Source organism: Manis pentadactyla, chromosome 2 (genome assembly GCF_030020395.1).
Source record: "Manis pentadactyla isolate mManPen7 chromosome 2, mManPen7.hap1, whole genome shotgun sequence".
Taxonomy (NCBI): Eukaryota; Metazoa; Chordata; class Mammalia; order Pholidota; family Manidae; genus Manis; species Manis pentadactyla.
In genome coordinates this window covers 112,305,071-112,320,417 of record NC_080020.1, presented here as the reverse complement: position 1 = coordinate 112,320,417, position 15,347 = coordinate 112,305,071, and the positions used below count along the sequence as shown (strand labels likewise).

The following is a 15,347-nucleotide window of genomic DNA, read 5'->3' as shown; positions in this document are numbered from 1 at the left end:
ACCTATACATACATAATAACAGTTTTTACCAGATTTTTAAAAAGATAAGAGAAATAGCACTTAACACAGTTATGCTCTATTTTATGGAGAGCTGCTTTAAGATTGCCTCCAGAAATTTATGGAACCTTAATCATTGCATACCTACCGTCTTTATAAATCTTTCTGATTAGATGAAATGAGTGTGACAGAGACATGTAGAATGTAAAATATAAAATGCGTATATTTAATTTTATAATTTACCTTCCATAGTTGTGAATTTAATTTGCTATTACTTTCAGGTTTATTGAACATTGTGGGTCTCATTAACCACTTACTTGGGGCTTTCCCCCACATGATGACTTTGAGAAAAGAATATCAGGTGAAAAAATTCTGTAACCTCTGAGTCTTCTTTTAACCAATGTGGCAACAGTATTTCATTCAGAAGACATTCTCAAAAAGGCAGACTGGCTCGTATTCGGATGGAAGGGAGAAAATGTATTCCAAGCCCAAATATCAACTTCTGTGCATAATTATCACCTTTGTACCCTTTCGTTATTTTGAATAGTTTAAAGTAGGCTCTATTTATTTTCTACTTTGAAACGAATATGGGTATTCTTAAATAAACTCATGGGTCCATAAAGTAACGTTTGGGGCTTTTTTTTTTTTTTTTTTTACTGTTTAAAGTAATTATCCTTAGAGGTATTCCCCTGTGTCACTTTTGCTAATTCTTTTTCTTCCAGGAATAGCAACTTCAAAAATCCATGAAGTTGTCAGACATACTTGTGTGATCTATTTTTATACCATAAGTCTTCCTGATTTTCTACCTCAGCCTTCTGAATTTCATTTGTGAACTGCTGTCTAACAAATGTAGAATAGGGAATTCTTAACAACTATTTCAGTTTTTTTATTTTTGTTTTCAATACCAGAGAGTTGAAAGACAACCTTGGCAGTGATGATCCAGAAGGTGACATACCAGTCTTGTTGCAGGCTGTCCTGGCAAGGAGTCCTAACGTTTTCAGGGAGAAAAGTATGCAGAACAGATATGTACAAAGTGGTGAGGTTCTCAGTAATTGAATTCCATATTATATTTTTTTATTTATCCCATTATCAGAACTTGTTTCCCATGTAATTAAATTCTAGTATCTCCTATAACAAACTAGCCTATCATCTATGAGCACCTTGTTGATACCTGAAATCAAGCCAAGAACAAGAAGGAAATTAAGTAGATATTAATATTCTTACAGTTTAATATGTAACCGAATTCATTGGGAATTAGACAAAGCTTAAATTTTATTTTAGATATTTCAGAATGTGTTAGTTTACTCAAGCAAATAACTTTAGGCTGTGGTTTTTTTTACAAAGTCATAGACCTGGTATGAAAGAAGTCTTTTCATTAATCAAATAAAAATACTTGCAGTGCTGTTCAACACACAGGATTACATAAATAGTTATACCAAGTGTTAAGTTTTTAGTATTGATGGTGATTACATTTATGGTTATACAGTAATTGGTTTAGTACCAATTTTGTTGCTTTAGCAACAGAAAAATAGGTTTATTAATAAGTATTAAGGAGAAATCTATTTATAAAATACTAAAAATCATAAAAATGTGATACCCAAAACAGGTATAATCTGTATGTAGTCAAGGAGTACATTTGAGTTAGGAACATTGTTCTAGTCTGAAGCTTACTGAATCTGGCAAGCCCAAGTACTTGCTTGGCTGTCAGAATGGAAATAGTTTAACAGTTGAATAGAAGAAAATTTTCTAGACAACTTAGGAAGTCCCAACCTAGTTGATTAACTATATTTAAGTATATTGCCAGATTTATTGACATCTACGTCCATTTAGCTCCTCATTCTATTTCCTAGTTTTTTCTTCTTATTTAATAGTATGGTTTTGTTGATTTTTTATGTTTGTGTACAAATTGTTTTTTTAACTATCCAGTCACCAAACTGAATCCATGGAAATACCTCTGCCCCACTTGCCTTTCAGCAAATTGAAGGCAAGTATGCAGGCAAAGAGTATCTTCACTAGAAGTAATAAACTAGATTGCAGTAGTAGGAGACAGATAGGAATGGTGAAAGGAAATCTGAAATTATGCATGCTCAAGAAGAATGTTGGAATAAAATAAGGAAAGGTCTTTGATTGGAAGAAAGACCAAATGCGTAGGAGTATTAAGTATAGGATTATGTGAGTAAATATAAGATAGAATAAAGGAAATCTTCCAAAGCTATTAAGCTACATTTTTGTGACTTAGATTTAATGTGAATAGTAAAGCACTCTAGTAAAAAAAACTTTCACACATTTTATATTTTATGCCACATGTATTTATTTTTTGATCCAAAACATCGTTTGATTTCTCCGTATCCTACTTTGTGAAAACATAAACTTGCATTTAAAAATTGATTCATTTCATGTCTTGATTTTTTTTTCTGCACGTTTTTGTGGTGATGTTTGGTTTTAAAAGGTGATTCTTGGTTGCTAAATGTAAATGTTAGTCACGCATATGGAGAAAACTTAATAATATGTAAATCATTAAACTCATAGTTCTTTGGAACTTTGAGATAAAAGAACTATTAGAACTTCATTTGCCATTTATTATTTATAAAGCCATTGATTTCAAACTAGTAATTTCAGCTTGTCCCAGTGATGACTATTAATTCAGGGGAAAAATTGTTTTTAACACCCATCTCATGGAGTATTACACTCCACTCCCTCTCTTTAAAAAAAATCCAGCAACAATAATTACAGTAACTAAATTATTAAGCTATGGAACACACAATTTAGTATTGAATTTGAGTTGGAAGAGAAAGCTCAGAAGTTGAAATTTAGACTACATACAAAAGAAAATACACTATTAGTGATAGACTTTGAGGTGACTTAACCACTGTCTTAGTAGAGCTAGAATCCCTTATCTCTGGTTCTGGATTAGTAATGGTGAAAGAATGTTTGATAAAATTGGTTGTACTTGAAATTTAGTTTCTGTTTTCTTTTCAAAATGAGTACATTGTTCAAAAAGGGAAAAAACAGAAAGTACTTTAATGCTTGTGAAAGAATGATTGATTTAAATCATTTAAAGTATACTTTACCACTAGAAGAAAATAACATTACCATTTTTGTTTGTTGTGTAGGAATGATGATGTCTCAGTATAAAATTTCTCAGAATTCCATGCACAGTAGTCCTGCATCTTCCAATTATCAACAAACCACTATCTCACATAGCCCCTCCAGGTAATATATGTCATTTGTTTTCTGTGATTAATATGCTTGTGAATATACAGTGTATACATAGATTTTAGATAATGGTGAATTACATGTAGTTAAAAAGTTGATATGCTTAGCTGTTAAATAGTAATCCATATGACTATTTGTCTTAAAATGTTATATTTGGAACATTCAGATACACTAACTGAAGTAGCTACCATCTTAGTAACTTAATTTCATACGGACAAGAAAGAATGTGTTAAAATAACCAACGTGTTTGAGATAAGTAAGAAAATTTATAGAATAGAACCTAGGAAGCATGGATTTCTGTAAGTGAAATAAATGAATTACCTCAGTTTTTACAAACTGTTTAGTATAACTGTTAGATTATGAATTGTGATATTTTTTGTATGTTATCTACTTTTCAAAATTTTTCTTTTTGCATAAATTTTATTCAATACAAACTAGAATTTAGAGAATTTTATGACAGTGAAATTTCAAGAATTAGTGTATTTATTTCATTGCCTGATATTCTTTATTTGGATTTTGGGTTTTTTAGCCGGTTTGTGCCACCACAAACAAGCTCTGGGAACAGATTTATGCCACAACAAAATAGCCCAGTGCCTAGTCCATATGCCCCACAAAGCCCTGCAGGATACATGCCATATTCCCATCCTTCAAGTTATACAACACATCCACAGATGCAGCAAGGTAAGAAAGTTGGTTGGTTATTTTCAGGGAATGTCTGTAATTCCAAGCAAATTCATTTTTCCTTTTTATAATTTTTAAAACAAACATTTAAGTACTATACTGTTTATTTGTTAGCAAGCATTTCTTTTAAGATACAGCTTAAATCGTTAAAAATATGTTCATTTGGAAATTCATCATTTGGGAGGTAAAAGAATCAGTGTCATTTGACTCTTTGGATTAGATTATTATACAACTGAGTATATGTAGTTATGAAATTAGGAACTGGGCTTTCTTCTTACAGTAGCACTAAACCAAAGAAAAATTATGTTTTAATTGGCAATGTATATATAGTGTGAAAATTTACTATGCGGTTCTAGTAGAAAAAAAATAATCTTAGGTACAGAAATTCCTGGGATTAGATTACTAGTTCTCAGTTGAAGTCAGAGGTTAATAATATGTTTTTTTAAGGTTACATTGCCTTGGATGTGTCTGCTAAGTAATTATTAGTGTAAATTTATTTGTACTTTTTTTGAAATTTTAAGAAAAGTGCACAAGACAGTATAATAAATATCTCTGTTTTTGTTCCCCACAATTAACAGCAAATTTTTAACATTTGCAGTCAGTCATTAGTTATTATGTGTATTCTTATTCTTTTATTATGCATAGAGTCAGATCTTCGTTTTAAACATTTTAACTTAATCACTGATCAAAACAGCCAGCTTCCGGTTTCCCAAAGCTAGGTAATGAAATACTAGGTTGAGACTATTTCATATAGTAACTCAAGGAAAAACCAAGTAGCAAATTACACATTTGAAATAGACATCTCTAAAAGTTAGAATTTAGTGTGAGTACTAAACATAAGTGTGTATGTATATAGACACTTAATACTATTATTGTAAAATATTAGTGAACTATGACACAAAGGTATGAGGAAATTTTTAAGGGTAATTCGTAACAGGAAAAATGTTGAAAGGACACATTTGTTTCTTACAGAAATGTCCACCATGTGTACACATAAGTATGTGTAGGAAAGAACATTAAGTTATCTTAATACTGTTGCTGTTTTTTAACAAGATAAAACAAACTTTTTCAAAAGCATAATTTGAAATGACAAAATCAGGAGAAATATAGTTTGAAGCCCTGTTTGTTAATAAGTCATTTCTTGGAATTTCTCAGATACTTGAGGAACTAAAATTGTTATTCAGGGATTAGCCCCACTCAGATATTAAAGCTACTCTAAATAAGAAAATTTAGGAATAGGTAGGTAAATGGAGCAGAAACAATCCAGATAGAAGGCAAATATATATGGGAATTCAGAAAGGTAACGTTTAAAACACTTTTTCAACTTCATATCATAAAAAATTTAACCATGCAGAAAAGTTGAAAGATTTGCACAGTGAACCATTTCAACAGGCCTGTTTACTTTAAATACATCTGCTAAGAAGGAAATTCTCCTATATAAACACCAAATGTAATAATTCACCCCTAAAAAAATTAAGAACAGTTCTATAGTATCATCTAATACCCGGTCTACATTCTGTTTTCATCAGTTGTCTCAAATATGTCTTTCATAACCTTTTTCTTCTTTTCAAAGCATGACATAATCTAGTTTGTCACATACTGCATTTGGTTTTTATATCTCGTTTGACTCTTAATCTAAAACAGTCCCATACCTTTTTTTCCCATGGCAGTAATTTTGCTTTTTTGAAGAATCTGTGCTAGAGTATTCCATATTCCAGGCATCGCTGTTCCCTTACAGCTTTGTTTAATTGCTCTTATAGTCCCTGTTTCCTATCAACTGGAAGTAATCTTTAAAGGCTTTGTTCATTTCTAGCTATATATTTTTGGCAAGAGTACTAGATAAGTAATGTATACTTTATATTGCATCACAACAGAAGGTACTTAATGATAGGTTAGTGCCAGTGATATTAGTGATATTTAGGTGGTAACCACTTCATCTCTTCATTGTAAAAGTTCATATTTTTTTCCTTTGCAATTAGTAAGTAATCTGTAGGTGATACTCTATGATCATGTAAATAGCCTGTTCCCCATTAATCTTCCCATAAAGTGTCATGTTTCCCATTTAGCTAAAGGGTTTAGCATCCAGTCATGATAACCGTTTCATCAGTTTTTATGCTGGTCATTGATAAATGGTGATTTTCTGATTTTGTCATTCTAAAGATGGCCTTTTAAAATCTGTATGTAAAAGTGGATTGTTTAATAAAACTATGTTGGGTTGATAGGCTAGATGTTTTGAAATTTAGTTGGATTCCTAGATCATCTACAGCAAAAGTATTCTGTCTCTATAGGTAAACTGTATACATGTTTATATTTAAGTCATAAAAGTCTTAAGAAGAAAGCGTGGGTGAATTTTGGTAATGTTAAAGTTGAGAAGGTCTTGCTGCTGAATAGACTTAAAACATGGATTCCAGAAATGAAAAAACAGATTAATTATAAATTTCTATGTAAGAGGAGAGAACATAAAGGCCAATAAACATGGGAAAGACATTTTCAAAATTTATCATAAACACTAAGTATTAATTTTTAGTATACCCAGATCTTATACAAATTGATTAAGACAGATTAAAGAAGTAAACAGTTTACTGATATAGGAAAGCAAATGGTATACAGAAAAGTTCAATATATTGGCTTAGTTAAAAAGAGATGTGAATCAAATTAAAATGAAATAAAGTTTTATATCTGTCACATTAGTAAACATTTTATAGTTATATGATAGCTACTATTAATGCATATGCAGAGAAATTTGAACTTCAGTTGTCATAGGGATATAAATTGGTGCAAGCTCATTAGAGAGCAGTTTGACAATATCTATCATAATATATCTTCCTCAGTAGTTCAAAGTCTATCTCCCTTAAAAGGAAGAGAGGGCATAAAACATACTCAGAGTTTTATCTGCAAGTTCTAATAAGCATTCAAGGAAGAAATAATTCTAATCTTAAAACATTCCAAACATAAGAAAAATGCCAACACTCTCCCAATTGATTCTATATTATTAGATAATAATCTGGATACCAAAATCAGGGAGGTGAGGAAAGGATGAGAAAGTAAAATTACAGACCAGTAATCATCTATGAACATGGAAACAAAATTTTTTAATAAATATTACCAAACCAAATAAACAGTGTTACCAGCCTATATGATAAAGTTGGATGTATATCAGGAATGCATGGACTGATTAATATTAGGCAATATAATTCAGATTAAGAGGATAGGGATTCTGGGAGCTTTGTACTAGATGCTAAAAGAGCATTCAGGAAAGTTCACCTTCCATTCATGATTTTTAAACTTTTCACTGAATAAGAATAGACTGATATAACAGTATCCTGATAAAGACTATCCACCTAGTAAAAAAGTAGAAACAGTCCCCTTGAAATCAAGGATAGGACATGAATGCCTATAAATCACCATTTTCATTTAGTGTGATAATGGGTGTCTTAGTCAATTCAAGAAGATACAAAGCAAAAAAAAATAGAATATATAAATTATTGGTAGGGAAGAAACAAAAAGTATTTTCAGGTGATACATTGTCTTCATAGAACATCTAAGAGAAGGTACAGACAAGATAATAGAATTAATAAAAGTTATTTATTAATATTTAGTAAGGTTTAAACATGAGTGTATCCTCCAACTACACTCCTAGACACATTTGCAAAAATGTCGTGTACAAGAATATACATTACAGCATTGTTCATGACAGCAAAAATATTGAAGCAGTCTAAACATTTAACATAAGAATGGATAAATTGTATACATTATATAGCAGAATGTATGAATTATTTTAAAATAAATTAATTTAAAACTACATATATAAAAAACATTTCAACAATACTGAATTAAGCAAGTTACAGAATACATACATACATACACCATTTATATAAAGTTATAATATGCAGAACAATACTGTGTATTTAGGAATATATTCATTTATAGCAGAGGTATAATAAGGTTTTTCATAGATGGAGCAACTCTGAATTCAAATATAGTGGTTACTTTTAGGGAGCAAGCAGAAAGGAGTAAAGAAGAGGAATGTGCAGGTAACGAAGAGCTTCAACCATATGTAATGTTTTACTTCCTTTCAAAAACAGTGACATATGGTATAGTTAAAATTTGATCAAGCTCTGGATAGTACATAAATACTCATATTCTCTGTAATTTCTGTGTGCTTAAAACATTCTTGTAAGCAATTATTGTTGTCCTCTAAGAATTTTAACAGTTTTCTTTGTAAAGCTTTTTTTTATTCTTATTAATTTCAGCATCGGTATCAAGTCCCATTGTTGCAGGTGGTTTGAGAAACATACATGATAGTAAAGTTTCTGGTCCATTATCTGGCAATTCAGCTAATCATCATGCTGATAACCCTAGACATGGCTCAAGTGACGACTACCTACACATGGTGCACAGGCTAAGTAGTGATGTATGTAACATATTAGTTTTCATTAAGGTAATAAAATAGTTCTAATATTTGTGTCATAACTTAGTATTTCAATTCTACAGTTTAAATGATATCTACTGTATATCAAGGATTATACTAGGTCTGAGAATCTGGCTATGACAATATGGTTCTTGTACCCACAGAGTTTAGTCTTGATCAGGGTTGGTAAACTGGCCAGTAGTCTGACCCACAAACTGGGAGTGGTTTTTACCTTTCGAAAGAGTTTAAAAACAACAACAAAGAACATTATGTGACAGAAACTGTGCATGGCCCACAAGGCCTGATATATTTATTACCTGTCCCTTTACAGAAAAAGTTTGCCAACCTCTGGTCTAGAAGTTTAGAAATGAATATAATTTCATTTTTTAAATACTTGGTCACAAACAAAAAGTTACCTTAAATAATTAACGTGTTTATTAGTACTTAGCTGTTTTCCCTCTAAGCTTGTACAAAAACAAAACTTTTTTCCCAGAAATTTAATGTTGCTTTGATGTTATTAAAATATTCCACATACTGGAAATTAGTCTTATATCTGTTTGGTGGTGTCACATGTTACATGTATCTAAGGATAACAGAAATGACAGTGGACTCTGCCTTCAAGATATTTACAAGCTGATAGGGTCTTCACAGCTCCTTATAGGAAATAGCAAACAAAAATGGAGCATACTAGTAATACCAATTTTCTTACTCATTGCCATGCTAGGCTTATTGATTCTTTTGGATACAATTTCAATTCTTCTAAGATATACCATGAAGAGAACAGGAAAGTGCAGAAGAATTATGCTTTTGAATACCAACACTTTACCTGTCAGTAGTTTATGTCTTTTATTGGTTATCTGTAAGATTTCTATAAATCCTCTCCTATCATTCAAGATAAAAATTTTATACTATGTTTTTAGGATGGAGATTCTTCAACGATGAGGAATGCTGCATCTTTTCCCTTGAGGTCTCCGCAGCCAGTATGCTCCCCTGCTGGAAGTGATGGAACTCCTAAAGGTATCAATTGTAACTAAAATTTACTTCAGCATTTCATATTTCAAGTTTGAGTAAAGACCTGAAACGTCTTAATGCAGATACTAAGAACTATTCTGTATTGGTTTTCACTTACTGTAGGAAAAAAACAAACCTGTGCTCATCCCTATAAACTATTGATAGTGTTTGCAGATCAATACAATTTCATTCTCACTGATAAATCCAATAGTCTTTTCAAACCACAATCCTCTTCACCATTCTTAAACATTTGAAATTATTGATTAGCGTCCCTCATCCTTCTCCCCGCTAAAACTTACTTCATATTGAGTCTACCTGTTTTCCCCTACTTCTTTCATTGATCTTTTCCTTCATGAGCTCCTCTCTCTGCTCTCTCATTTCTGAAGATTTCTCTAATTACACTTTTTACCTCCTGTTGTACTTTTCCTTGGCTGTTTTACTCAATTTTGATAACAGTATTGATTAATTTTGTGAATAGCACTCTCAGTTCAGTGTCTTTGGCTCTAGTCATGTCTCCCAAGTTGTAATTTTTCATTTCCAGACGAATTTTCCTCGTATCTAGCTGACATGTCAAATTATTGTTCAAAATCGTTCTCACTGTTGTTTCCCATTCCTTTTTCTTTTAATGTTTTCCTGTCCTTAATCATTGTAATGTCTTTTCTCACCTACTACATTAGTCATTTATCAAAGCCTAGCCTGCTCTGTATTACCTCCCTAAGTGTCTTTCATTTACTTTCATTTCAGTTTAAATTTGTTAAATTCCTCTTCAAGTTCTGAGTACTGTCTTAACATGAATTTTACCTTTCAATACCCAAAGAACCTTTTGTGGTCTTCTGTGTTTATTAGATTTACAGAATTGTAAATTTAAGTCCAGTTTTGGGCTATTTTTAAAAATACTTGATGTCTGATAATTTTTATTATCAGAGTTTGTTCAAAGAGAATATTGTACTCCACTTTGAAGAATTAGCTTGTAATTATGTTGCAGTATAGCTGATAATAAATCTTCTCTATCCATAAGAATTTCTAATTATAGCTATCTAAAACATGGACTGGTCTACCTCTTACTATAAAGATATGTTTTTTCACAGAACTGTGTTCCAGGCCTTTAGTCAGGGACATTCTTCATGAGGTGAAAGTTGAACTTTTATGAGACTTTCTGATTCTATAATTCTGTTGAAATTCAGGGATAAAAATAACCTTGCTTCTGAAAGAAAGAGCAACTTCCCGAATAACTCTATTTGTAGGTTAGGTGTCAAAGTTACATACACATCTCACAAGTATTTGCAGGGTGAGAAGTTATTCAGGCTGTCAGGGAGAAGTAGCAGTGGGATAAGTGGTCAATCTAGATAACCAGCCCATTTTTCCTCTAACTCTTGAGGATGGTTGGATAATTTTAGATAGAAAAAGAAAACAACCTACAAACACATTGAAAACAACCTCAAAAACTCATTATTCAACAGAATAATGTATATATTATTCATCAGAATAATACTTCTGTTCTTGAGGTTGTTTTCCAGCTAGTTTTGATCATTCAGTGCATCATCAGTTAGTCTAATTTGATTTTTACATGACTTGTTGGAATTTGAAGTTTGTTCTAAAATGTATATACATAATTTGCCATGTAAATTTTAAATACAAAGGTGATGTGGTGTATTATAATGCAGATGTTAGACTATTCTAGGTTTAAACTTTTCAGGTTTCTTAGCTATATAACCTTGGACAAATTTCTTAACTTCTGTAAGCTTCGTGTTACTTTCTGCAAAATGGCGATGATTGTTGTAGATCAATTAAATGAATTGATGGCAAAGCACCTTGCACAATCTCTAACACAAAATAGTCCAAAACGTTAGTGTCATTTCTTTTTAGTGTCCCATATAAGCTCTGTCCAAAAACGCAATCTGTTACTGGTATAACTTCAAACTAATGTTAATTTCTAGTAAATTTCTCCAGCAACATCTTAATCACATTTTATCCAAAAGATGTGTTCTCTAAAAAGTTAAATTTTTGTGTACGACTCTTTCAATATATTGACATTGCTAATTGAAAGTGCAGATTGATGTATCATGGAAAAATCACATATATTTATGTATTTAAACACTGATTGGTACCTTAATTTACAAGTATAGGTTTAAGTTTTTTCAATAAAGCACTTTCATCTTGACTAATTTTTATAATTTCCTAGGGTTTAAAAAATTTTATTAATGGTCTAATGATATGAAATGTATGATTGTTCAAATACCATACTTTTATTTCTGAAGCACATCAATGCTATTTTCCTCGTTGAACAGCTTGTTAAATAGAAGGTTTCATATTTGATTAGCTTATTTTTAACACTTCCTTGTATCTTATAGCATTTGTTAATTTAATGGGATCTGGGCTGCAGATATTTTATTGACCGTTGAAATTTGCTGGACTTGCATATTTTTCTAATAAAAGGACTAGCAAGCTGAAGAGAATATGTGAATGATGTTAAGTAGAGGGAGGAAGAGAAGACCACATAAAGGTATAAATCAATACTTTACTGACAGATTGTGAAAGTGAGGATTCTAATAATTGTAATTTTTCCCACATTCTTTTTCTTACACAAGTAAGTATTCATGTGGGTGTGGTCTCTAGGATTAACTTGTTATTTTTATGTACTTTGATGGACCTATTTTTACTTTAGATATTCAGTTTTCCTAGATTAATCAGTGAAAGGATAGAGATCAACATGCCCAAAATATTTGTGTTGTATCATCTTTAGAAACTGAACTCTTGCCATTTGCAAGCTAAGTATTTATATTTTGTAGGAACAAAAATAGAAATATTGCTAGTCTGGAAAATGGAATACTCATACTTCAGTTCAAACCTGGATCATCTACCAGCAAGCTAAAAGACCATAGGGGACAAGTCTACAGGCTCCCTATTGATATTTTATAAACAAGTAGCTTGGAGTAGATAATTTATTAATATTTTTTCTAGCATTACTGTATTGTCACTTTTTTAATATTTCTGTCACAGCATAAGAAATTCTAAAACTGGCACAACTGTTCATTCCTCTTGAATTTTTTTCTAGGGTCAAGACCACCTTTAATCCTACAGTCTCAGCCTCTACCTTGTTCGTCACCTCGAGATGTTCCACCAGACATCTTGCTAGATTCGCCAGAAAGAAAACAAAAAAAGCAAAAGAAAATGAAATTAGGCAAGGATGAGAAAGACCAGAGTGAGAAAGCCGCAATGTATGATATCATTAGTTCTCCATCCAAGGACTCTACTAAACTTACATTAAGACTTTCTCGTGTAAGGTCTTCAGACATGGACCAGCAAGAGGATATGCTTTCTGGTATGGAAAATAGCAATGTTTCAGAAAATGATATTCCTTTTAATGTGCAGTACCCAGGACAGACTTCAAAAACACCCATTACTCCACAGGATATAAACCGCCCACTAAATGCTGCTCAGTGTTTGTCGCAGCAAGAACAAACAGCATTCCTTCCAGCAAATCAAGTGCCTGTTTTACAACAGAACACTTCAGTTGCTACAAAGCAGCCCCAGACTTCTGTGGTACAAAATCAGCAACAGGTATCACAACAGGGACCTATATATGATGAAGTTGAATTGGATGCACTGGCTGAAATTGAGCGAATAGAGAGAGAATCAGCTATTGAAAGGGAGCGCTTTTCAAAAGAAGTTCAAGATAAAGGTAAAGTAATCTCATTATGACCATTATATAATCTGGACAAATATGTAATTATAATGTCAAAAAAGTTTTTTTAAGTTACTCCTAAATCCCATGTTTTATAATTCTTTATGACTTAGTTTTTATTACTAATGCTCACACCTCAGAAGTTAAATTCTTAATTTCATTTTTTATCTGAAAGAACTGATATTTGGTAATTCTGTCACAGGTCTGTCACCTATTATGTACCAAATAATTTTATCTGTGCTTGTCTGCTAAGATGAGCATTAGCATTTCTATTTCATACTCATTTTCCACAAGTTATGTTAATATAGTTTTGTATCTTCACCTTTTTTCTGCTAAAACAAGGTTAACTGCTAGAGAATTATTTTGAACCCATACATTTAAGAAAAGTTTGTGTGTATGCTTAATACGCAGTTCAGTTCTTCACTTGGTTCCTATTCCTACTGTCTGCTAATGTGATTTATTTTTTAATAAAATTGCTGAAATAATTTTAAGTTAATATTAAATAGCAAATCTTAAGTATTAAGGATCTTTTGTTGGTGACTATTGTTAAGTGTTCCCTTTTGTCCAACTAATGTAGTAGGATGAAATTTCAAGACACCTGATATGAGTTAATGGGCTTTCTTCATTTTAAGTCCCTATTAAGATCTTGACTATTTGGTGAATACTGTATACAGAATCTCTTGAATATTTTAAGGGAGACTGATGAATCAGTGATTGAAATCAATAATATAATTTATGAATTTCATGTCTTTACATTTATACATTTAACTATCCAAACAAAGCATACTTTGTGGTTTAATTTTAGAGTTAAATATTCTAGATCGATTTATAGTTCTCATCCTTTTTTCTTTTTTTTGTAATTGTAAAACAAAAGTTGGTGTTGGCTAGAATTCAGGTTTATATATGATCTTGTTCACTATATGACAGAATCATTTTTAGGTAATTGTGTTCCTATGCTACGAAACATACTGAAGTACTATATATCCTATCATTATCGCTTTTTTTAATGTTATTGAAAAAATAGATTATTTAGTAATTGTTGTAGTACGATACTAGCTAAGTGCATAAATCACAGATGGACACAGAGATGGCTAGAAGTCTTCATTTTATTGGCTAGGGAGATGGGGTACTTTTTTTTTCTAACTAGTAAATCCCTGATGTTAAGGATGAAATAAAGTACTGCTTGTTCTTTTTCTCTTTGCTTAGTGTGTGGATTTCAGGAAACAAATAACTATATGGGTTCCAAAATATATCTCCTCTACTAACCTATTAACAAAAAATATATGCATGTCAAATGAAGAGAGTAATAATAATTCAGCTTCTCTTAGAATACTAACCCATAATTCCTGAATCCTATAGCAGTTTTGCAAGAAACAAATAAAATTGTAATTCTTGATCAAGAAACATTAGTTGCCTTGAGAACTGAATTTTTTAAAGCATGATATTTTTGTCTGTGTTATAGAAATTTGTGTTCCTAAAAAGTATAGTTTTTTCGATAAGTTTTTGATTCCTGGTAGTAACAAAAACAGGAAATGGAAATGATTAACTCTTTTTTTGCTTTCCTGAACTTCTATTGTATTATATTTGTTGAAACAACGTTTTACTTTTAAAATAGAATGAAAACAAGGATAGTAATGGGGCTTAATTGCACATTAGCAAATACACTGTTTTTGACTACTAGCTTTTCTTTGGGAAAATAAAATCAGTGAACAGCATGCTGTTCTTTCAGAAATGTGTAATATAAATATATTGTTACTTTTAATATAATCAAGTTGCTCTGTAATGATGTGGTTGTACTGAAGATAATTGAAAAGTTGGATGAGCAGAGTTGCCTTACATTTTTGAACTCTGAAAGTTGACTTACAGAGGTATCTGGTGCTCTAAGGATGATTAAAAGGAAAAAAATGTTTGTTGGAACTATCTGATTTTTAGTTGGATTTAGATTATTTAATATGTGTATTTTCCCAAATTGGTTATGTTGATTTTGCTGACCTCATGTTAGTGCTGTCATTTCTAACTTGTTTTCTGAGAGCCATGTTCCCATTATTTCATGGCCTTATTTGAAAACCTTTGGAATTTAGGTGCCACCTCACACCTTTATTTGAACCTTATCATTTTGTATTAAGTTTCTGCATTGTGTGATAGGATAGTGTTTTATATATGAGTAGTTATCTTGAGATTTTTGAGAGATTAAAGGTTTGGTACAACATTGCAAGATTTTAGGTGAGGTCATAAAAAAAGCAAAATTATCTGAAGTGGTAGTCTTATGTCCGCCCTGAGAGATGAAATACTTCTTTGAAATTAATTTATCATGTTACCACTGCATTTTAAGTCTATATGGTGAAA

At 31.4% G+C, this 15,347-nt stretch overlaps 1 protein-coding gene across 3 annotated transcripts in view; it reads left to right on the top strand.

Moving 5' to 3' along the window:
* The window catches only part of NIPBL (NIPBL cohesin loading factor), a 211,123-nt gene that overhangs the window by 99,845 nt on the left and 95,931 nt on the right, over window positions 1-15,347 (top strand). For all 3 annotated transcript variants that reach the window (XM_036932118.2, XM_036932114.2, XM_036932117.2), the window contains exons 4-9: window positions 906-1,033; window positions 3,111-3,210; window positions 3,743-3,894; window positions 8,148-8,308; window positions 9,226-9,322; window positions 12,372-12,998. In XM_036932118.2, the coding sequence (XP_036788013.1) occupies window positions 906-1,033; window positions 3,111-3,210; window positions 3,743-3,894; window positions 8,148-8,308; window positions 9,226-9,322; window positions 12,372-12,998 (1,265 nt within the window). The remainder of the gene's footprint in view (window positions 1-905; window positions 1,034-3,110; window positions 3,211-3,742; window positions 3,895-8,147; window positions 8,309-9,225; window positions 9,323-12,371; window positions 12,999-15,347) is intronic.